This window comes from Amblyomma mixtum, chromosome 1 (genome assembly GCF_055824585.1).
Source record: "Amblyomma mixtum isolate Tamu chromosome 1, ASM5582458v1, whole genome shotgun sequence".
Lineage (NCBI taxonomy): Eukaryota > Metazoa > Arthropoda > Arachnida > Ixodida > Ixodidae > Amblyomma > Amblyomma mixtum.
The window spans coordinates 35,809,391-35,832,661 of NC_143012.1; the positions used below are offsets into that span (position 1 = coordinate 35,809,391).

The 23,271-nt window shown below is 46.1% G+C and overlaps 1 protein-coding gene across 1 annotated transcript in view; it reads left to right on the forward strand.

Annotated features, from left to right (window-relative positions):
• g (adaptor-related protein complex 3, delta 1 subunit-like garnet) overlaps positions 1 to 22,296 on the forward strand; it is a 71,370-nt gene extending 49,074 nt beyond the window's left edge. The window contains exons 23-34 of the mRNA XM_089547580.1: positions 1,368 to 1,560; positions 4,559 to 4,682; positions 8,389 to 8,541; positions 10,065 to 10,199; positions 13,012 to 13,233; positions 14,207 to 14,254; positions 16,051 to 16,188; positions 16,655 to 16,795; positions 17,421 to 17,506; positions 19,092 to 19,216; positions 21,097 to 21,179; positions 21,974 to 22,296. Coding sequence (XP_089403706.1) covers positions 1,368 to 1,560; positions 4,559 to 4,682; positions 8,389 to 8,541; positions 10,065 to 10,199; positions 13,012 to 13,233; positions 14,207 to 14,254; positions 16,051 to 16,188; positions 16,655 to 16,795; positions 17,421 to 17,506; positions 19,092 to 19,216; positions 21,097 to 21,179; positions 21,974 to 22,084 — 1,559 coding nt within the window. The 3' untranslated portion in view covers positions 22,085 to 22,296. The remainder of the gene's footprint in view (positions 1 to 1,367; positions 1,561 to 4,558; positions 4,683 to 8,388; positions 8,542 to 10,064; positions 10,200 to 13,011; positions 13,234 to 14,206; positions 14,255 to 16,050; positions 16,189 to 16,654; positions 16,796 to 17,420; positions 17,507 to 19,091; positions 19,217 to 21,096; positions 21,180 to 21,973) is intronic.
• The last annotated feature ends 975 nt before the right edge of the window (positions 22,297 to 23,271 follow it).

Sequence of the window (23,271 nt, forward strand, 5' to 3'; positions counted from 1 at the left end):
GAAATTTCTACCGGTCCCGACCCAAACGCATGCATTTTAAGCCGCATTACTCGAAGCGCACGAAGAGCTTGGCCCGCTTAGAGTGAAGTGGCGAGCGGAGGCGTCGCCGCCGCCGAGCCACGGCGACCCTTTGCACATGCAGTGCCAAATTAATACCGCCGACGAATTAGACTCATGCAGGCATAGAACAGGCCACAAAAGTATCAAACCCACGATCGATGACATGCCTAAGAACGGGCACCAAGAGAGTGCCAAGTGTCCCCTGCTCAGCGGGGCCAAATTCCATGGTGCAGCGCACCCGAACCGTTAATCTCGGTCGGAAGCGCATTCCTGGTGTTCCCCGTGACAGAATCCACACGAAAATAAAGTTTTCCTCGCGATTTGCGATGCCAGAAAACCGCGGTGCCTTGGATGCGGAAAAGTGGCCGGTCATACTCGATTCGCGCCATTCGCCGCCGCGGCGGCTCAGTGGTTATGGTGCTCAGCTGCTGACCCGAAAGACGCGGGTTCGATCCCGGCCGCGGCGGCTGGAATTTCTTTGGAGGAGAAATTCTAGAGGCCCGTGTACTGTGCGATGTCAGTGCACGTTAAAGAACCCCAGGTGGTCGAAATTTCCGGAGCCCTCCACTACGGCGTCTCTCATAGCCTTAGTCGCTTTGGGACGTTAAACCCCATAAACTAAACCAAACCAAACCGATTCGCGCCATTCGACTAGACAAACGGTCTAAATGTGTGGTAGGGTCTCTGAATTTTGTTGTTACGGCGGGAACACATGTGCGAAAAGCGAGCGCGATTCACCGCGGCGCGAGGTTGCGAACGGCGCCGCAGCGTCCGATCGCAGCGCGCCGCTTGCGTCCAACCTGCTAGATGTCAACGACAGGCCGCCCGCGGCAAACGCGACGACGGGAAGCGGGAGCCAACGCGAGCGCGGAGAGCGGCAGCGTCATGATGACGTAGGGCGCGCTCCTTTGAGCCGGGCCGGCCTGCCCACGGCCGGTCTCGACGCGCTCGCTCGCTCGGACGCTGTGCGGCGTCCGCCAGCTGCAGCGGTTGCTAGGCAACGGCTCAAGGTCGTCCGCCAGCTTCCTCGCAGTTGTGGCGCAATTAAATCTCGACTGTTTTAGCTTTTTTCGAGCGGTCGCTTATATCGAATTATCGCTTATAACGAATTTTTTCGCCGTCCCGCTGACTTCGTTATAACGAGGGATTACTGTATATTAATTTATCAATATATCAAACTAAAATTGTGATCCCCATCGAGTTTGGTGTGTCGTGGATCGACTGTAGTAGTTTTCGTAGAGGTGTGGGGAAGAGTCAGGGTAGCATTGATGAACGGCGATCGATGAAGCATGACTTTGTTTGTCCAGGCAAAGAGAGGAGAAAGAAGGCGTCCGCGCTCGCCCCCGCTTCGGACACGGAAGAAGAAGAGCCTCCCGGACCACTGGGAGTGGTGAACACGTCGGTGGGCGAGATGCCCGAAGGTGCCCGGCTGTCTGACAATGACGACGACGATCGCAATGCCGATGATCCGCACCGTGCCTTGGACATTGACCTGGAAGAGTAAGGCCTCCTTCCCACCGTCTTCTTTCCTTTCCCCATGCCTGATAGGCTGCCGTGGCTATGAGCCATGGTGGTCAACTCAAAAACAAACCTGGCTGCCTTAGCATTTTTTTTAATTTATAAAGCCCGTAAAGTCTGTATCACACTTTTGTAGCGTGCTCGTTCAGTTTTTCAAACAAGGCAAAACCTAGATTCTTGAGGAAATGCTTGATTGGAAGTAGGACTGCATGGATCCTCCAAGCCATGTGAGTATGAGTGCTTTACCGGATGTCTAGGGTTGCTGTCTAATTTGTTTTTGTTGACTGGTACGTACTGCCCGACTGCTGTACACAGGGATGATGCGAACTGTACAAATTACGTTGCTTTGTAGACTTACATTAGACACACTTTTAAGATAAGCGTGATGGTATCTTGTGAATCTGTTCTAGCTCATTATACAAATTCAGTCAGTTTGCATCTCTGAAATGAATGTACTTAAAAGTTTGGAACAGAGAAAATATATGGGGGTCGGATTTGAAATACTGTATTTACTTGCTTAATGAGCCCACTTTTTTTTCCAGAAAACTTGACGTCAATTTGGGTGGATGGGCTCATTACTTGGGGGAAAAAAAAACTCTACAGATTTTTTCTGTGACAGTCGAAATTTCATATCATACATCGGCCCACCCACTTGGCCGCTCGTCCGTCTGTCCTTAAAAAAAAAATATGCGGTCAGCTATGTTCATGTCACCGGTGTTTGGTGTCGTTTGTTGGAGCACATCGCGATCCGATGACTTTGTGATTGTCGACGGTGCCAGCCAGTCGCGGGGAGATAAAGCGAAGATGCTGAACACTGGCCGTAAATCTCAGGTGCAGATTTTTTGTGCAAGTTAAAGAAACACTCACGAGATGGTTTTGGGTGTTTAACACTAATGTTTAAGGGGGGACACTGGTCTTGAAAAGAAAATTTTATGAATTTAGTCATAGCTATGAAATTTTCAGGGCACATGTATTTTTGTGCGCTGATTCTAGATATGTCATTTAATTTCATGTAAAACAATTCCTTGAGCACTTATGCACTTTTTATGCAAGTATTTTGCGGAGAGTTTTGAAGAAAATTTGCTGCAGGAAACTCGCTGAAATGTATGCCATTGGGTTCTCTTGACACCAAGGAATACAATAAGGGTAAAATTATAATCCTGTCTCTCATAGAACTTGAGTAATAGGGTACTGAAGCTGCCACTTCAGAAACAGGAATATACACACTTTCCTTCTCATTTCTGAAGCGACAACTTCAAAACTCTATAACTTAAGTTCTGTGATAGGCAGGAAGACAATTTTACCCTTATTGTATTCCTTGCTGTCAAGAGAACCCAATGGCACACATTTCAGCGAGTTTCCCGCAGCAAATTTTCTTCAAAACTCTCCGCAAAATACAAGCATAAAAAGTGCATAAGTGCTCAGGAAATTATTTTACATGAAATTAAATGACATATTTAGAATCAGCACACAAAAATACATATTCCCTGAAGATTTCGTAACTGTGACTTCATTAATAAAAATTTTTTTTCAAGACCAGTGTCCCCCCTTAAGCATTAGCTGTTCCGTGAGAAGGGTTAGGCATTTTAGCTTGGCAAGTCGCTTCTGGGTCTCAAGGTCCTGTTTCCTCGAGAACATTTTAGTGTAGAGGCTGTTTTATAATGCTATCTGATGCTTGAGCGCTTGCTGACTTTCCAAGTATGCACCGGTGTATCCAGGCGCGGAGCAAGCCGCCATTGCTGACACTTGGTGCTCTGCTAACTACCCCCCCCCCTCCCCCTCACCCCCCCCCCCCCACACACACACACACTTTTGGGAGCTCTTATCAAAAGATCAACACGCCATGATGTTACCTGCACAGAGTATCTTGCCGCGCTGCCAGGGTCTGCGCTGCAGATGGCGTGAAACTGAGGGACACCCTAAGAAACAGCTAAGAAACAGAGTGCATACGAGTGAATAGCCAGAGCACTGGACACATTTGTTTTGCCAATGCATTCATTGGAGGAAATTTCAGATCATATGATGCACTAATTATACAGTGGTTTCGTGCAGTCCCCTGAAGGTCAATAAATTGGGTTTCCACACCATATAAAACTGCACTGTGGCAGGCACGCAGTACTCACTAATGCAGTACTATCAGCAACAAATGAAACGCGAACAAAACAGTTGAGCCAAGGACATCAAATTACGAAGCTCTTAGCCAGGGGAAGCTCAATACTATCTCCAGTTATTTTGACTTCGAAGGCGAACTTCAAAGGCATGAAGACTGTTCTTCAGAAGTGTTATTCAACCTCGCTTCTGTTTTCTTTCCATGAGCTGATGTGCTGGTGTTTTTATGTTGCCATCGCAGTTTTCTTGTTCGCGTTTCATTTGTTGCTGATACTAGTACGTACTACCAGCAGCAAAACTTTACGGGACACAAGTGTGTGGTAAAAATTTTATTTTGATGCAGTCACATAATCCTTTCGCCTGAAATATGGGAACGCATGAGGAGATTTGCATCTTCGATCCTCTGGTAACAATACCATGTGACTAAGCCACCGTGGTGGCTCAGTGGCTATGGTGCTCGGCTGCTGGCCCAAAAGGCGTGGGTTCGATCCCGGCCGCGGCAGTTGAATTTCTTTGGAGGAGAAATTCTAGAGGCCCGTGTACTGTGCGATGTCATTGCACGTTAAAGAACCCCAGGTGGTCGAAATTTCCGGAGCCCTCCACTACGGCGTCTCTCATAGCCTCAGTCGCTTTGGGACGTTAAACCCCATAAACCAAACCAAACCAAACCAAACCAATACCATGTGACTGAGGGACGAGGCATTGCCACGATAAATTTTTTTTTTTCTTGAGAATGTGGGCCCCCTAAACTTTTGCCGCTGATAGTGCCTGCCATTTCGTGCCAGCAGTGATCTGAGTGACCTGTAAGCTGCTGTCTCGCGAGTGAACCAGCGTGCCTTCTTTTCATGCATGGTCCCTGTTAATGTTGCAGACCTCTGCAGGAAGGGGAGTGGGTACCAGCACAGCCGCGGTACCAGCACGAAAGCCTGGCCGCGGCACAAGGGAGCGCAAAGCTGGCACCAGAGGCAGAAGGGAAGCCATCTAGGAAACACAGGGTACTCACTCACTCCGTTATTTTTGAAACGGGAACATGTCTTTGGCACTTTTGCTCAACCACTGATTAGCAGGGCTGCTTTTTTAGCCATGTGCAAATACAGTCAAGCCCACTTATAACAATACTGGTTATAACAATATATTGGATATAACAATGGTCAGTCATGGCACCAACAGCTTTGCCACGTGTTCTATGGTAAAATAAACTGCTTATAGCAATGCTGTCAAGGCACATTATTGGTTATAACAATTAAATCTGGTAATTGAGTGTCAACCATTATAGAAAAAAAAAGAAGGAAATGCTGCAACCACACCAGCAAAACCATGCTTAAAACACAAAAGCGCGCATGTGGGGGGCCGACCAATGGACTAAGCTTGCGCAGCAACGCCACGAAAGCAAAAGAGGCAGGTGTCATCGCGTCAGGAGAGCTGCTGCATTGGCTACGCGCATTGTACGTACCCCCAATCAGTCGGTGCAGTGCGCGCGCATGCAGCCAGCGCGGTTTTTCTCTTGTCAGCTGTCACCGCGACCTTAGTTCTGCATGCTTCTTGAATTTCCCATAAGAATATCTTCTGGAAAGACGGCTTGATTCCTGTGACGTGGAGGTGCACGAAGCTCCCAGTGGCACAGTGATGGCGGTGCTTTGGTCATTGGTGAACGGTGAACATTGTTCCGATTCCCTGCAGTTCAAATTAACGAGCTTTTACAGGCATTAGAACAATCAAACCCATCCGGGTACAGTAAAAGCTCGTTAATTCGACACTGACGGGACCGCGAAAAATTGTCGAATTATCCGAATGTCGAATTATCGAATGAACAACAAAAAACAATGTTTGCCGCAACAGGATGTAACCTTTATTTGGCAAAGAAATCTTATCGTCGCCTGCTTTTTCGAGCGAATTTGAGCGACTACGATAGCTCTAACAGCTGCCAGGTGCTCCGCGGCACACGCACCATCAGGGATTTGTTCACAGAAGTCCTCCCGCACGGACAAGGCTTCTGCGGCATTTGGGACAACTGCTCACAATCGTCACCTTCCGACGAATCGTCATCAGCGCCTGTCACTTCAATTATTTCATCCTCGGTCCGCTGACAGGACACAAAGGCGAGGCGCGCAGGAACTGCGCGCTACCCATTCGAAAGCAGCGCGGGGAGGAGGGGGAGCGTCTTATCTTTTCTCTTTATCTTTCCTCTGATCTTTTAACTCTCCTCTATCTGCACGCGGCAGCGGTGGTGGCTCGGCTGAGCCAGTAGGCAGGCCCCTCAGCCAGTAGGCAGGCCCGTGCAATTTCTTTTCCTCTTTCTCTCAGTCGCAACAAAATAGCAACAACAAGCAGCGCAGTAAACACGCTGACAAAGCGCGCAATTACCAAAAAAGGCGCCGCCTTATGGTTAAATAACTGCGATCGTAGCAGCAAGAACACGTGGAAACGACGACACGCGCCAAAACGAAGGCCGCTTCGGCCGCCGCTAACCTCGCTTCCCTCGCCCTCTCACGCTGCTGACGATGATGACCGTACAGATGGCCTATCAGCGTACAGTAGCGCCGCTCGCGGCAGTTTTTTTCTTTTTGCTCTCGGCGCACCGGCTTGGCGAGCGGCGGAGTGGAGTTGAATTAACCGACGCACGGCAAAATTTGTTCGAATTAACGAGAGTTTCGCCCCATAGACTCCTATGTATAATTGTAGGGACCTCGCGTGCGCGTCGAATTAGCCGATTTTCCGAATTAACGGGGGTCGAATTAACGAGCTTTCACTGTACTTACTGCCAATAAATACGGTGAAGTTTGTCATCTTTTCTTTTTTTCAGCACAACCCTGCTATAACAATTATTGGATATAACAATGGTATTTCCATGGCACTTGAATATTGTTATAAGTGGGCTTGACTGTAGTGTTTTTTTTTTTTTTTTGTTCAAAGCACACATAATGCAATTATAGTCTGGGTATCTACAATTAGAACTCGCTTAATTCGAACTTTCAGCTTCTCCAAGCTGACTCTTTGGCCCTGTGAACTACGGATGTTAGCGAGGGGAATCCTGATTAGGTTTTCTTTAATTTGAATAATTTTTTGGTGTAATATGAGTTCAAATTATCGAGATGAGACTAATTATTTTGTTTAAATAATTTTAGATTCGAAGCGAAGAATTTGTGACTGCCAACGAAGTGGAGCAGAAAGAGACAGTTCAGTAAAACTCAGATTATACTGAAAGGTCTGTGTGCGTTGCAAGCGCTGACAATTGAAGTACGTAGTGTGATCTCACGCGCCATCACTTCTTCCCAGCCACATGGAAATCAGAAGTCAGAGGAGATTCTGTGGCTGAAGTTGATCACATTTTTTCTCACGTTGACTTCTTGAAAATTTTCTAGGTTTCTCAGTATTGCAGTTCACTTGAGTAGTCGCAATTTTCGAATGGTATTTGTAGAATCCTAGTCTTTTTGAACTTCATGTGTTGACCTTAACTTTTATTGTATAGTTGTGGCCATGATAACAAGGCACAGGCTTTGGCTTCAGCTAGCAGATATTAGGTAGGGCTCTCTGCATGTGCCAGCAGTTTATGCTGGTGCCCTCGTGCATAGGTAGAACAAAGCTTCTTATCTCCTTTACGTAACAGTTGAGCGCAGCTCTTTTCATATTATTCGGACCATAAGTGTCCACTGAATAAGCCTTTGACTATCCTTTCACGTTGAGCACTTAAAAATAGAAGCTTGTCACGGCAAAATGTTTTGGAGAATTTGAATTTTTCACAAATTCTTTTCTGGCAGATAGGAGTGAGGACTGCAAGTTGCTTAGAAATGTTAAAACTACAAACGTAAAGGAGCTTGTGCACCTATAATGCTTCCCCTGCTGTTAAAAAAATGGCCACCAGTTCCTTGTTTTCATAGTGTGAGTGAGCCACAGGTATACTCAATCAATCAATCAATCAATGAGCATTTATTTCACCAACAGAGTATACAGGTGGTGAAAAAGGGCGGCGGAGAAAAAGCTGCAAGTTTTGCAGCTTGACAAAAGCCCCGTCCTCCCCTCGAGCAGTGACAGGCTATAGTACATGTAAAAAATTAAGAAAGATACGTACACTGATAAGAAAAGAAAAAAACATGTAATCGATGCTGGTCAAGGGTGATAAAGACAGTAATATTACTCAGATTTGTCATTTATGATAACATATATGTTTTAACAGAAAACTGTGTAGAAATAGGACATGGTTATCAAAGATGAAAATCTTAAAAGGCAGATGCATGTCATACACAAGAGACACAGAGAAACATGATTGCGCTCAGAATTGATTTTTTTTCATTCCTGTCTTGTGAGATGTGATGCATATTAACTACAAGAATAATTCTGTTAGGCGTCGATTATTTAGTGTCAGTACATCGATACCTAGTTGATAATAGTAGTTGATTAGTTTAGGTAGAGTACAACTTGCCCGCTGCCGACCGTACTCTGTGCGTGAAAATGGTATTTGCCATGGAGGTTGCTGTCTATATGGGTACACGTAATGGGCGTGTTTACTTTCATTGCCTACAGATCTTAACTACTCTTTTTTTTCTTTATGGTCACATGGTTGCTTGTTTTATCCCGTATCGTCGGGTCGTAGCCCTCTGTGTTCTCCCCCAGTCACCTCTTCTTAGCAAGGGTGACGGTCTGTAGCCGACACCGCTGCTCGTTAGCTTCCCATAACCCATTTCTCATTCTCTCTCTCGCAAGGACTCTGACAAAAAGCATAGGAAAAAGAAGAAAGAGCACCACCATAAATCCAAGGAGCACAGGCGAAGTCGCCCCGAAGCCAACGATGTCACGGAATCTCGGGAGACCAGGCAGGTGGAGGAGATGGGCGACCAGGCTCCCACAGGCATCAAGGTGAGCTGCTGCAGTGGTGCCCTCTACTTTTAACGCGAGAGCGTTAAGGAGCCAGTGTCCCAGAAAAGCCTGCATTGTCGTCGGCGGTGGCGTCATTGTTTGTGAGCGAAAAATCCTCACAAAAGCAACCTAGGTGGCCGGTGGCAGTTAAATTAATGGTTGGTCCCTAAAGATTAATCAGGAAGACCAACCAGGGTTGCTCAAGCCCCACCAGTTTGTGTGGCAGCACCTGTCAGTGCAGGGCAGTAGCGCATCGCCTAACCATATCACCACTGTTCCACCAGCCTCATGAGGACTCCTGGGGATCTGTGAATGTAGAGCAGAGAATGACCAACTCTGCATATATGGGCAATGACCCATCAGCGCTATCGCGTTTATACCCTTAACGGGGGACACTGGTCTTGAAAAAAAAATTTTTATTAATGAAGCCACAGTTACAAAATCTTCAGGGCATATGTATTTTTGTGTGCCGATTCTAAATATGTCATTTAATTCCATGTAAAACAATTCCTTGAGCACTTATGCACTTTTTATGCTAGTATTTTGCGGAGAGTTTTGAAGCAAATTTGCTGCGGGAAACTCGCTGAAATGTATGCCATTGAGTTCTCTTGACACCAAGGAATACAATAAGAGTGAAATTGTCTTCCTGCCTATCATAGAACTTAAGTTATAGAGTTTTGAAGTTGTCGCTTCAGAAATAAGAAGGAAAGTGTGTATTCCTGTTTCTGAAGTGGCAGCTTCAGTACCCTATAACTCGAGTTCTATTAGAGCCAGGATGATAATTTTACCCTTATTGCATTCCTTGGTGTCAAGAGAACCCAATGGCATACATTTCAGCGAGTTTCCTGCAGCTAATTTTCTTCAAAATTCTCCGCAAAATACTTGCATAAAAAGTGCATAAGTGCTCAAGGGATTGTTTTACATGAAATTAAATGACATATCTAGAATCAGCGCACAAAAATACATGTGCCCTGAAAATTTCATAACTATGACTAAATTAATAACATTTTCTTTTCAAGGCCAGTGTCCCCCCTTAAAGCAAAACTTAAGTGTCCCCTTCAATTTTTCTTTTTCTGTGTCTGGTTTGGCTCACGCCGGACCTTGCGCACAGAACGGGAACACAGAGAAGTTGGGGGGAGATAACAGCAACAATGGACCCATGTAAAACGCGTTATGTGCATCACGTAACCCATTTGACTGCTATCATCACAATTAAACTTGCAGCTTAACTTGCAAACACATAGCTCATCCACATTCCCCTCACGCAAACAGCTGTTGCTGTGCAGAAGTACTGAAGTTTGGGCCAGTTGGTGTTGATACATAGTACAGGAATTTGTCGCGGCGCAAACGAAATGGGGACAATGAAAGAGAACAATCACAACAGGACGAACGCTGCATCGCTCGTCCTGCCATGATTGTTGTCTCTCGTTGTCCCCGTTTTGTTCATGCTGCGACAGAGTTGCTGAAACTACAGGAAAGAACACTGTCGTGATGTCGTCGCTTCTCTACCATTGTTTTTCCAGGATGACTTGGAGTTCTGGTTGTCGCCTGCGGAGAACCAGGGCCAGCTGGCCACCGGGGACGCTGCACCTCCGGCAGCCCCAGATGTGGCAGAAACAAACGGGGAGCCGGTAGCCCCCCCCACATCAAAGAGCGAGGTTAGCCCGGCCCTGTCTTCCGCATTGTTACAACAAGCTGCAGTTGTGGAAAGTACTGAAACCTGACGGCGAAGGGCGGCCAGTTTGAGTGAAGATTTTTGCGTTTAACAGGGGACACTGGTCTTTGAGACCAAAAAATGACCAAAAAATCGATTTTCAAAAAATGACATTTGTGGAATCTGCAGCTATTGTTTTCCAACTGTACCAATTTTTTCCTTCAAGAAATCAGCATTTTGACCATAATATTATATTCAGATCATCGTGTGGGCTGAATTTATGCAGGAGCAGACAGTTTAATGGCATGAAAATTTTGGACATGTGGCTGTCTTAGTATGTCGATATTTCAACTACTAGGACAGATAGAGATGTCATACCATTTGCTAAGGGAAGCTGAACTCACAGTGTGTGCAATAATCGAAGCAGATTTGTTCAAGCACACATCAAAAATTTATAATTTCGCAAAGTTTATCGGTGCATTACATTCACACCTTAAACATTGATATTCCAAGTGCTGTAAAATTACTAATTAGGGTAAAATGGAAAAAAGTTTTGATTATTGCACTCTTTACTCACCATACTATGTAGCCATGGATTAAAAATGATTTTTTATTGAGCAATTTTTTTTTTGCACCGACGTACTAATGAATGACTAATTAAAATTAATTATCTTGGGAACTGACCAAGTTTACAAGAAAGTTAATTTCGTTGTTGAAATCAGTTTAAAAAGCTGTGCAAGGTGGTACAGTTTCGTTAGGATTGGACTAAAAATAAGGAAAATAACTAAGACCAGTGTCTCCCAGTGTCTCTCATAGCCTGAGTCTGTTTGGGACGTTAAACCCCAATAAACCAAACCAAACCTAATTGGCAGGTGAAAGGCTTATCTTGGGCAAGAACTTTCTTGGGCTTTTCCTGTATGCCTAGATAGAAAAAAGCAGGGTTTAACTGCAGAAAGGCAGCGTTTCGCTATGTGTGGTTTTGCGGTGTTCAAATGCTCACTGATCTCCCAGGCTTAATCAGTCACACTTCGATAGGATGTAATGAAGACTCCATTAAATGGTAAGGCAACTAACAGGAAGGTTGTAACGCTTACTGATCCTTTTATCGTTTGCGTGGCCTTTGTTGTAGCTTAAATACACCTTCAACTTTGCACATGAAAGCTGTGCAAAGTTAGCAACATGGAGTATAGACAACTTGGTGCTCAGATGTAGAATGAACATAGAGCGACCTATTTCTGTTTGGTTGTTTGATGAAGTGCAAATGCAGTGCAAACAAAGGTTATGTTAGTATTAAAGGGACACTGAGGAGAGCACTATTGATATTTTTTTTATACTAAAATCCGATAGTTCGGCATGTCATGGCTTTGTTGCCACTTGGCCGGCAGCGAAAGATGCATTTATTTCTAAGAAATTTGGATTCGAAGTTGAAAAAGTTTTTCCCGCCGCTCTGATTCAAACTTGGGATTCTCCTATGACGACACAGGACTAAGTGACGTGAAACATGACGTGCGCATGACATAACGCAGACTCCGTGATTTCTGGACGCCAGCAGTGCGGCCTAGCAGCAGGCGAAAAGAAAGCTACCGCCGGCCGCACGTTGAAGGCATCTATCGGCTATTGCGGCCGTCGCTACAGTCGCTTCTATTACGTTTGCACTGGCGTTTCGCCAGCGTTACGATGGATCTCGTTCTCGAAGTTGTCAACGAAGTTCTCGCAAATACCGTGTACCTTGTTACCGCTAGCGGAATACCGGGAGCCCACCTACCGCCGGAAAACAGGCGCTGATTGGTCCCGATGCTTCAGGAGCGCGCGTAGCTGCCGGGCACGTGGCGCCATCTGGCGAGGTCAAGGACATTTGCGCATGCATTGGCTGCACCTCAGGGATTTGTGGCTTCTCGGGTCCTAGAGTTGCTAGAACCATTGGTTCTAGCAACACTGTTTTGTCCTATGACGTCATCACGCTTGTACTTGCGAGTTTGGCCTGTGGTGGCGATACCTGTATTTTGGTTCTTGCTCTTTCCTACGTTACAAGAGCTTTGTTGTCAGTATGAGTGGCGTTTTTGTAATCAGGAGCTGGTATTCTGTCGATACAAGCCAACTTCAATTTCTCCTCAGTGTCCCTTTAAAGATAGAATTGGCCTCTCTGTGAATATTCCTTGTGTTAAGGGCTTTTCTTTTTCCTTTAAGCTTTCACATATTGGGGAAGTATAGCATAGGTGGAAGAGGGCTGGCTGCGAGGTAGCCTAGCAAGCAGGACATGTGTGAATTGGGACTCATTCATGTACCAAATGGACGCTTAATTTTTAATTTCACTACAAATATTTCAGTTTTCGGCACATAGTAGGCTCTGAATAACCATTTGTGGCGCTTGTGTCTATATTTTGCGCCTTCTCAAAAGTTGCGAGCATCACACTTAGGAATTTATGGAAGAACAAGGGTGACATGAGTTCAGAAAAAATTTGATTCAGCCATGGACTGTATTTAGCATGTTTGTTCAACCTGTGCTTTCTTTCATGAACTGATGTCATCCCTATCCTTCTAGCACTTTGCTAGCAAACTCACTTCATGATGCTGCACTTGCTGACCTGCGTCAAAATTTTCTAAATGTTCGAAACTCGCAGCATTTAAAGTTGGCGGCTAATTATCAATTCACTCTAGTAACATACCAGTTTGCCCACAGCTATGCTTTCTTTTGTTTACTTCTTGGACTGCTTGTAGCAGTATTGGAAAGGGTGTTTCCTTTGCATTTTCTGTGTCCTGCGTCACGAAACTGGCGAAAATTGACGTACGCGTTCTGTGGCTGCACTGTTCCGCAGCGGAGCGGTCGCAAGAAGCACCACTCGGGTGAAGCGTCTGGCAAGGCAGCCAAGAAGAAGAAACCCAAGTCGTCCTCATCCAAGGGTGGAGCGGCCACCCTCCTTCAGCAGGACATGCCCAAGGACAAGCGCGAGTATGAAGAGACGCCAGGCATCACCACTCCGTCCAAGGAGCCCAATTTCAACACTGCCCAGACACCCATGACGCCCAGCATGCCTCCGGTGAGCAGTACAGTTTTTCTGGCATCTGATGCCTCTGTGTAATTTGTATCCAGTGGCTATGCTGCAAGTACTTTGATATCTGTAGACAGTTTGATTGGATCCAGTGTTGCCAACATTGTCAGTGTTGAGTTTTGCGAGTCAGCCACATTTGTATCAGGCCCCGCAGTGATGGCTCAGTGGTTATGGCGCTCGGCTCCTGACCTGAAAGACCTGGGTTCGATCTCGGCCGCGGCGGTCGAATTTCGATGGAGGCGAAATTCTACAGGCCCGTGTACTTTGCGATGTCAGTGCACATTGAAGAACCCCAGGTGGTCGAAATTTCCGTAGCCCTTCACTACGGCGTCCCTCATAGCCTGAGTCACTTTGGGACGTTAAACCCGAGTAAACCTAAACCACATGTGTATCGCTCCTCCCTGTTGTTGTTGTTGCTGCCATTCGGCCATTCCTTTTACCTGAAAGATTAGTCGGAAACTTCATGACTTCCAATCAGGCAAAGCATGTTAAGATTTTCAAATCAGTAAACGCTGTTGTTGTTTGTTATATAAAAAACTTTCTTTAAAATTCTTATTTTAACACTTTTAAGGTTTTCCTGTACCATCGTTTAATTGGTGGCTGAAGTGGGTCTGAAAGGGCACTAATAAACCTAAAGAGGCCTACAGGTTCTGAATGATTGCAGTATGCGGTGCTGTTCATATGAGCTGCCTGTTAATCGCAGTTTCTTGCTGGGAAATATTTCATATCTGCATAGCATGACTGGTCAAGTTCAGTTTTGTGATCTTACCAACTGGGCACTGATGCCTATTTTGCCTGTAGTTTGCTGAGTTCTGCCTGAATGTTTGTGTCCAAGGAAACTGCCATTCTTAAGCACTTTTAATTGCAATGTAGTGTGAACAGAAAGCTGTGTAGGAAAACACAAATAGGCAGGACGATGAGACTTCTAGTGCTTAATGTGCCTGCTTTTGAATGCTTCCAGCCTGCCTCAAACTACCGGCCACTTGCTGATGACAAGAACATCAAGCTGGTAAGGAAACATGCATTACTCTATTAGGACATTTCAGATAATAAGAGCTAAGGTCGTATTATTTTCAGTGAGTTGTACAAAAATACGCAAGCGCACAGTGAGCTGTTTTATGCACCGGAATAGTGTTCGCGAGGTTCTTGATAAAGTTGTGTGCTGCAATTATGAAATGGTCAAGTGGCGGAAGCAGTCTTAAAATGACACGGAGGACAACTCCATGCATTTTCTCGTAGTAAAGAAACTAATATATGTCATTTTGTGACTCTGTGGACATTATTTCAGCAGAAAAAGACGAATTTATTACCGTATTTACTCGCGTAATAGGCGCACTCGCATAATAGGCGCACCCCTAGTTTGGGCGCGAAAAATCTGATTTTTTTATTTTCGCGCATAATAGGCGCACCCCGAACTTGACACTGTGATCAATACTGTATTTACACGATTGCAAGCCGACGCCTCGCCACCCCCCGCTTCCCAATCTTTATTTTAACGAAGTTTTTGCTGAACTGACTACTAGTCCCTACTAGTGCTGCTGCCGTCGCAGCTGCTGCGGACCCACAGCACGTACAACGACATCGCGTGGAACAGCCGCTCACAGTTTTTAGGGATGCTCACTTTAAACGTCTGTTTGGAAAGCTTCATCTCCAGCCGGAAACGTTCCCGACTTAGGCCCGCGAAAACCTCGGCGCTTGGAGTCGCGTACGAAAATTAGGGACGCCGCAGTCGCAACTGCCGCACTTCTCGGCCACGTCGTATTTTCCGACCTGCCGCACGCTTGCCGTGTTCGAGAGCAAACTCCCAGCCAGCCGTGTAGCTGTTACGGTGCTTGCCCATCGAGCTAAAACAGCAACGCTCCGCGGCAAAGCCATAAACCACGATAACTATCGCCCTACCGCAAATCCCGGCACTTGACAGCAACAACAACAACAAAAAAAAAAACGAGCTGGAGATGCTGATGGCGATATAGATAGCGAAAGCTCGCGGCGGAGGAAAACGATGATGATGATAAGCTTGGCCTTGGGCGCCCTTCGTGGGCGGCGTCTGGAAGCTCCTGTGCACGTGCGTGGCCTCCGCGATCAAGCGCCCGTTGCGCCCAGCCGGAGCCGATCGCGGAGGCCTCGGCGCGTGCATTCCGAAGGCTATTCCCGCGTGTGTCGTGGAAAGTTTCGGTGCGGCCCTTACATGGATCTTTTTTTTTTAACATTTTCTTCGCGAAAACGGGGTGCGGCCCGTACACGGGTGCGTTTACGCGGTGTGTTCAATTTTGCGAGTCGAAAAATTTCCGGAAATTTTACCCCGCGTAATAGGCGCACCCCGAACTTTGAGCCGGATTTTCTGGAAAAAAAGTGCGCCTATTATGCGAGTAAATACGGTAACTGAGAAAATTGGAGCTAGAAGTAGAATTTTTTTCCGCCCACCACTCGATTCAAACCCTGATGTCAGCTGAGAACTGGATGGCGGGACAGTACTAGCTTCAAAGGTCTGTAAGCAAAACGCGTTGACACTACCACAGAATTTCGAAAATGGCGTGTGCAGATGGTACTTAAGTTTCATTTCTTGGCCTTTTCTAGCTCATAAAAGCTCAGTTTTTAGTAAAAGCAGAGTCTGTGTGTCATCAGAACGCGGTAATCAGTCAATGCAGTCCAACTTAAACTTGTCCTAAATGTCCCTTTAAAGAGAAGGAATTCCAAAAACTGTGTGGTTTGGACAGTGCTTGCAGTTCGCACACAACAGTCTATGGTGGGCTGTTTGCACAATTCTCTACTGCTGAGTCCTTTGGCTGCGGTGCTTTTTTGCAGACGTACGAGGTCCGCACCCTGCCCATGGTGAGGGACCAGGTGGTGGTGTCGGTGATCTTCACCAACCAGAGCGCGTTTCAAATCAAGGAGATGGAGCTCAACATTCTGGACACCCTCAACACCAAGATGCTGCGAGGGGTAAGCACCGGTGCTCTGCGCATTTCCCGAGCTTAAAGGTCGTCTCTCGTGGCCACAGAAGCTTCACTATCATCAGCTATATCGAGTTTACTGCCAACAGTATTCATTAGGAGCTGCTTACCTAAATATAAAAATTCAGGGGGCACTTTGGCTCTCTTAAAGTGCTGCAAGGCAAAAGCCTTTCCTGGCGCACTGTTTGGCATTGACTGCGAGACTGTTACCCACGGACGCCTTACGCCCCCTGTCGGAACGGACGACAACTATTTTATTAGTTGTCAAGTGCTCCAAAAGGGGGCGTCAGGCATCCGTGGGTGACCTCATTTCTGCGAATCCGCACGCTCCGACGTCATAACCATTTCGACCAACCGAAAAGCGTGACACCTCTGCTGACAGCCTTCTGTCGACAACGATGAGGCATTAAAGGCTTTCAGCTTAATAAGCATGGTGTCTTCTCTGCTTCTCTCAGGTGGGGGCCACCCTGCACGAGGGAGCCAGGGTTCCCTTCCAGCTGCCTACAGGGACGGCCAACGAGGGCCAGTTTGCATTCTCCGTGGACAGCGTCAGCATGTCCCAGCGGCTGCGTGGAACTCTCACCTACATGCTTGTGGTGAGGGTGCCATCTTTTCAACCATCCCTTTCTCTGCCTGTACTCTTTCAAAGCAGAGGCTGCCTATGCTTAGAACCTTTTTCCCAGTTCATGAATGGCATCTGGGGTCGTTAAAATGCAGGCCTGCCACATGAGATTGCAGGTTACTGGCAACTTTTTATCTTGCAGCAATAGCAGTTAATGACACGAACCCGGATCCGAACTGTTGGCGTTGATGTCCATGCAGTGAAGGGTTGTGAGGGGGAAAGTGTAGCTGTTTTGTGTTAGTGTTAGTTGCTTTCTTTTACTGATATTGTTTTCGTTGCTCATGCAGCACAGCATGGAAGCTGTCGCTGGGTCTTGCATTATGCAGCATAGTGCAAACGTTTCTTTTTTTTTTATTTTACAAGCAAGATGTTAGAAATTGGCTACTCGAGCTCCTCTCCAATAGCCACATCAGGCTGTGAAATGTCCTGTTTGACTAGGCTTTTGCTGACTAGTAAATCTGTGCTTCACTGATATTTTTGCATTTTGCTTCCCTTCTACTGAATTCAACTGTTTACAACTGGGGCAAGCTTACAGCGTCATATGTTTTCTTTTTTCCTGTAAGAGCATGTGTAAGGTTGTTGGATGTTGTTCGTTTCAGACGGAGACTGGTTCCACGCATGAAAAGCTGGACTTCAAGTTGCACCTGCCAGTATCATCGTATTTGATAGGAACAATGTCCAAAAGGCAAGCAAGGCACTCTTCGAAATTGTGGGTTAATGTGCATGTGTCTATACTGTCTATTTAAGTTCGAAAAACTTGGGTGCAGCCAATTTTTTTACTGTTTCATAGCTGCATTTGTTAAAATGAATGGGGGGGGATGTATCACATTTAATCGCATATGAACCCACTCGCGTAATTAACTCCCCCACCCCAGCCCCTCACTTTTTTTTTGCTCGGGAGAAGTCTCGGAACGCATCCCATTGATTGACGGCAGTGATGGAAGTAACCGGGATTACATCTTTTTTGTTTTCAAATGCTTCACTCCTTTGTGCCAATGAACCATCGGGAAGCCTCTAGACTGGCTGACTGTTGCAGCATTCTTGCTCTTTATGCCATGTTTCCTAGACCCAGCGCACTCGTATGTAAGCGCATCGTTGTAGTTTTCAGATGCGCTTCCCTTTACCCTTAGGCACTGCAAGGAAGTCATTGCGTTTATCCATTTTATGTCACATTCCTGTGGGAAGGGCCTGCTCGTATGGCAGTGCACTGATTTCTTTATTTCTTTATTATTTTTTATATACTCAGCCTCATTGCACTTAGGCGCTGCAGAGAAGCCATTGCGGTGGGTGGCTGCCACAGCACTCCTCCGGCTTTTCATGTTGTGTGTCCCGAGGGTCGGCCCCTTGTATGTTTGCACATGTGCAGTTGGTTGCTAAATGTATCGTACGACCACAATTTGTTGACAATTTTAACGTAATGGCGAAAAAATCGTGTTGTCCAGAAACGTATCAACTGGGAAGAAAAATAGTGCAGCTCCGTGCAGCTGTTTTTTTTTTTCTGCCTGCGATTTTGAGCGCCTGAACCGAGACGGCATCAGTGGGGTTCTGCTGTATTTAGCCTTGCTTTAATGAAGTCAGTTGTCTTGAAATTTAGTTGCAATGAGAACTGTAAATGTCGGAGAACTTTGGGAATTTTTCTTTACCAACACGCATATAAAACTGTGACTGGCTATTTAAAACATGAGTAGTGTCATAAACCATTCTCGTATGGAAGCATGAACGCATTTTCATAGTTGTAGCCTCTTGTCTCCTGTGTTTTTTTTCCGGAGGACCCAGACCCAAACCCGGCAACGGTGGCCGCGTTTCAATGGAGACGAAACACAAAAGGCAGTCATGTGCTGTGCGTGATGTCAGGACACATTAAAAAATCCTGAGTAGTCTAAACTAATCTGGAGCCCTCCACTAGGGCATCCCTCATAGCCACGAGAACTTATATTTAGTAGCATTGATTGATGACCTTCGTGAGTAGCAGCATAAAATAACCATAGTCAATGCGATCTTCGATGTGGAGGGCTTGGTTAGTGATTGAACAGAGCGATGACAACTGGGGTCAACCGCGAAGTCACCTTCATCTGTTTCTAGACTGCTGAATAGCCGCTTTCCCTTTGGTCAACTGCAAAATCCGCCATGCCTCAGTAGCTATGAAATCTGACGACTGTTTCAAATAGAATGTAATGGTATCCAGGCCGAGACTACAACTGGAGGCTGTTTGGTCTCCTCGGGATGCCTGCAGCAAATGTATGTGACCGTAACGGTACTTGTCATTGCAGGGACACCTTCACAGAACTGCTGAGCGGTGGGGAGCTCACGGCCAAGAGCAACTTCACTCTGGATGCCGTGGAATATGAGTTTTCTCATGTACTCTCCAAAATCTGCTATCACTGTCACTTTACAGGTGGGATCATCCTCTTTCGACCACCTTTTTTTTGTTTACTGTGAAGTCCACTTGTACGCATTGCATTACTAAAGGAAGTATTAGTAAACTGGAAAAAACGCTAGTTTCGGGACATGTTGATTCAGTGTGAACAAAAGAAAGAACAAGCCACTGCGAGTGCAATTTCTGAGTAAATAGGCACCGTATTTACTTGCATAATGATCGCACTCGCGTAATGATCGCACCCCGAACTTGCCGCTGCAATTTGTTGACGATGTCGAGTCTAGCCGACGATGATCGTACTTGCTATCTGTCTGACAGATGGCACGTGCAGATGACCGTCTTGTTCTGTCAGCATTGCAGCGGCAGCCGCCTGTTGGCTGACCTGCAGTCACACGGGAGTTTAAATGCAGTTATGCTGCAATCGCGGATACCAAACTTATCTGCGGTAATCTTGAATCACGGTTCGCCCTTGTCGCAAGGCTCGCCACCGTTCTGGGTTGCGGTGCAACGAAGTGACGCGGTGATCCGGCTAAACTTTATTGTTCTCATAAATAATAAGCCCTGGAATACGGGAACATCAAAAATGAATCGTCTTTGAGGATCGCTGGCCTGTACCGAGTTGCTGGTAGGAGTAATAACTGCGATACAAGCTAGTTTTGCGTTCACAGTCGCGTAGCAGCTGCCGCCGTTGCAGCGCGAGTGACCCGATCTGCTTGCACGCCAGCTCCGCTGCTAAGGCGTTGCTGAAATCAATCGTATATATTTCTTTTAATATGAAACAATTAGGTTGTCATTAAGGCAGCACTATAAGTAGAACATTCATTATAGCATTGGTCAGTTCAAAAGCGCCGTCCACTGTGGCTTCGATACGAAACAAGTTAGGCTTAGCGACGACTAGGGAGTACAGAGCACCGTCGTCCGCCGCGCTCGCGGGCGGCATCATTGCGGTAAGCTCGCGGAATCTGGTGCTGCGAGCGTTCCGAATTTGTCGCCTACTTTAGCGATGTGGCAGGGACCGGACGTTTTTCAGTGTTTTCGGTGTAACGGTGGTAAAATGCGTAGCTTGAGCGCCGCGGGACTTGCTGTTGTAGCTGTTGCTGCGCCATCGGACGAGATCGAAGGCTGCATAAAAGCGCCGTCGCGCAACTCCGCTGCTCATGCTGCACACTGCCAATTTTGATGCGTTGCTCTTGGAACATGATTTAATGCGACGAAAGTACGTTCTTGAAGCGGGCCAGCTCGTGTGCTTTTCGCACTCTTATCTTCTTGGTTAATGACGTAAGCTGAGATCGCCGAGCTCGATTCGCGATAAGCCGATAACCGCGTTTAGCGGCGTAACTGCGGGTAGCGCGCCCTCATGACAAGGGTAGTCTGACCTGCAACTTTTATTCGTTTTGGGGGCTGAAAAATTTTTTGTTAAAAATTTACCCCGCATAATGATCGCACCCCTAAATTTAGTCAGTTTTTTGAAAAAAAAAAGTGCGATCATTATGCGAGTAAATACAGTTACTATTCAAGTACATAGTACTCTCATTCCACCACTACATGTCTGACAGCATCAGTGCGTAGCGCACACCGCATATCATTAGCTGTTCAGAGTTAGTAGGTTGTGGTGGTGTGGCAATTGTTTAATGAACAGGTGACCAGTAGCAAGACAAAAGTAACGCTTGTGTTGCTTTCGCCATTGACATAAAAAGGCAATGGAAGTAGTGATATTCTCTATTCACACATAATTCATTGGTGACAGATTGTTTGCTTAGCTTTTATCTTTGAGTTTTTTGAGCATGGCTTGTAAGTTGTGCTTGCTTGCAGATTGCAAACAAAATAGTCTATTGGTTGAGCTGTGCATGGCTGGAAGTACAGTTCGGTGTACAAATGTGGTTACGCACTCTTTTCAGTGGTGGAGCAAGTTGGCCTGAGTGCTTCCTTGTACAGCCGGTCCATCCAGGATGACCACATCTGCCTTCTGGTCAAGCACATGGTGAGTGGGAAGAGCCATCTTGCAAGCAGAGGCTTCACAATGCACTGTGTGCTGGCCTTGAAAAGTTGGCAGTGTCAACACTGCATGCATTTTTCGTTCAGTTAAATTGCAGGACACTTTGAAGCATTATTTACTCTTATTGCTTGAAATGGATTGCCCAAAGAAATAGTTCGTTGGAGGCTTGAACGGTCTCTTGAAAAAGCCTGAGGATCACGCATCCTCCGTCAGTAGCTCTAGTGGATCTAGTTCCGTTCATAGATTACTGGTGGCAGTATTCATAGGGCTATTTCAGTTGTTGCAGACCAAGTCTGTGCAAAAGTTGTATTAACCAAAGTACACACGAAGCAGTTTGTCTTAAGTGTTGTTTTTTTTTCTTTTACATTGAATCTTGTGGACAACCAACTAAACCGTCTCGCATTGTTCATCTTATCTGAGAATTACTCTTAACCGAGTTTATGCAATTTGTGCAGTTTTCTCGCTTAATCATCATCATCATCAGCCTGACTATGCCCACTGCAGGGTAAAGGCTCTCCAATTAACCCTGTCCTTTGCCAGCTGCGGCTACCGTATCCCCGCAAACTTCTTAATCTCATCCGCCCACCTAACTTTCTGCAGCCCCCTGCTAAGCTTGCCTTCTCTTGGAATCCGCTCGTTTACCCTTAAGGACTAGCGGTTATCTTGTCTTTGCGTTATATGCCCTGCTGAAGCCCATTTCTATTTCACCTAGGATGTAATTAACCCATATAATGAAGTGCTGTACTGCAATGAAAGTTGCCTTCTGGTCTCTGTTTCAGAACCCCAACAGAGTGCTTGTGGATGGTAAGAGCACGAACTCTCAGCTTCTGTCCAGCCTGTTGGATGAAGTCCGTGCTCTGCTCTCCACCAGCAGTGCGACGTCAACATAGGAGCGAGAAACTTGAAACAAATTTCATTCCACAGTCCTCGGTGGGCCAGCGAAGAAGTGGAGCTTTGAGTCACGATGAGCGCTTCCCCCTGGCAGAGACGAGAGTGTACTATATTTATGTCAAGACGTGGGCAGCCACTTTTCCTTCTCTACAGTACTTGGACAAATTTGCCCCAAGTCTCTCTTTTTGCATAAAGAGCTAACTGGTGTTTACTACCGTGGACTCTGATATGCCCTCATGGCATGAGCACTTGTTTACACTGACACATTGTAACATTGCGCAAGATGACGCGGAAATATAAATATAGGTTGAGGCTGTTGATGGCTTTGCCAAAGCCCTGACTCTTGGCTGTGACGCATGCTTCGTTATAAAAGTGAAAGTGCTAACGTCTTGATATCAGTGTGTAGTTGAAACATCGCAGTTTAACCTTCATTTATATGCACCATGGATACCTGGAGCATGTTAACCAGAACTGAACAATAGACAGAAGAAGAGCAGGTTTAACATGTTCTAGCCCCATAAAAAAATAGTGCATGTCCTGCTTGCCTCTCTTCTGTACAGTCCTCTACAGGACAAGTGTGCAGGACTAGTGCACAGGACTAGTGTACTGTACGTAATGTATGTACGTAATGTACATTACGTACATAATGTACGTAACGTAATGTAACTAGTGTAATGTACGTAGGACTATGTACAGGACAGAGCACTGTACACAGGACACAGGACTGTACACAGAACACGGGACTGAACACAGGACAGGACTGTGCAGTAGTAGTGCACGTCTTGTCTGCCTTTATTCAAGGGGTGGATTTTGGGGAACCCTAGGGTTTCTTGGACTGCTTTTTCCTTTTTGCACTGCAATGCCAGAAGCACTCCGTTTTGCAGATTCATCTCTACTGCAGCAGCAGAGGTTCCCCGATATACATGGAAGGCGCATATGTGAGGGGAAAATTTTTATATATAGTATATTTTTGCTGTCACTTTTCAGTTGCATGTTTTGAAGCAAAGGCTTCACTACGGGACCTCGGGCTTCAATCGCGGACCGTCTAAGTTTGACCTTGAGCTGAGTTAGAGGTCAAACCATGAAAAAGAGAAAAAAGAACTTAATCAGTATCCATGACTGGGAGTTGAACCCATGGCTGCGCGAACAGATCTCCATATCCTCTCCCCTCAGCGAGACTACTGGC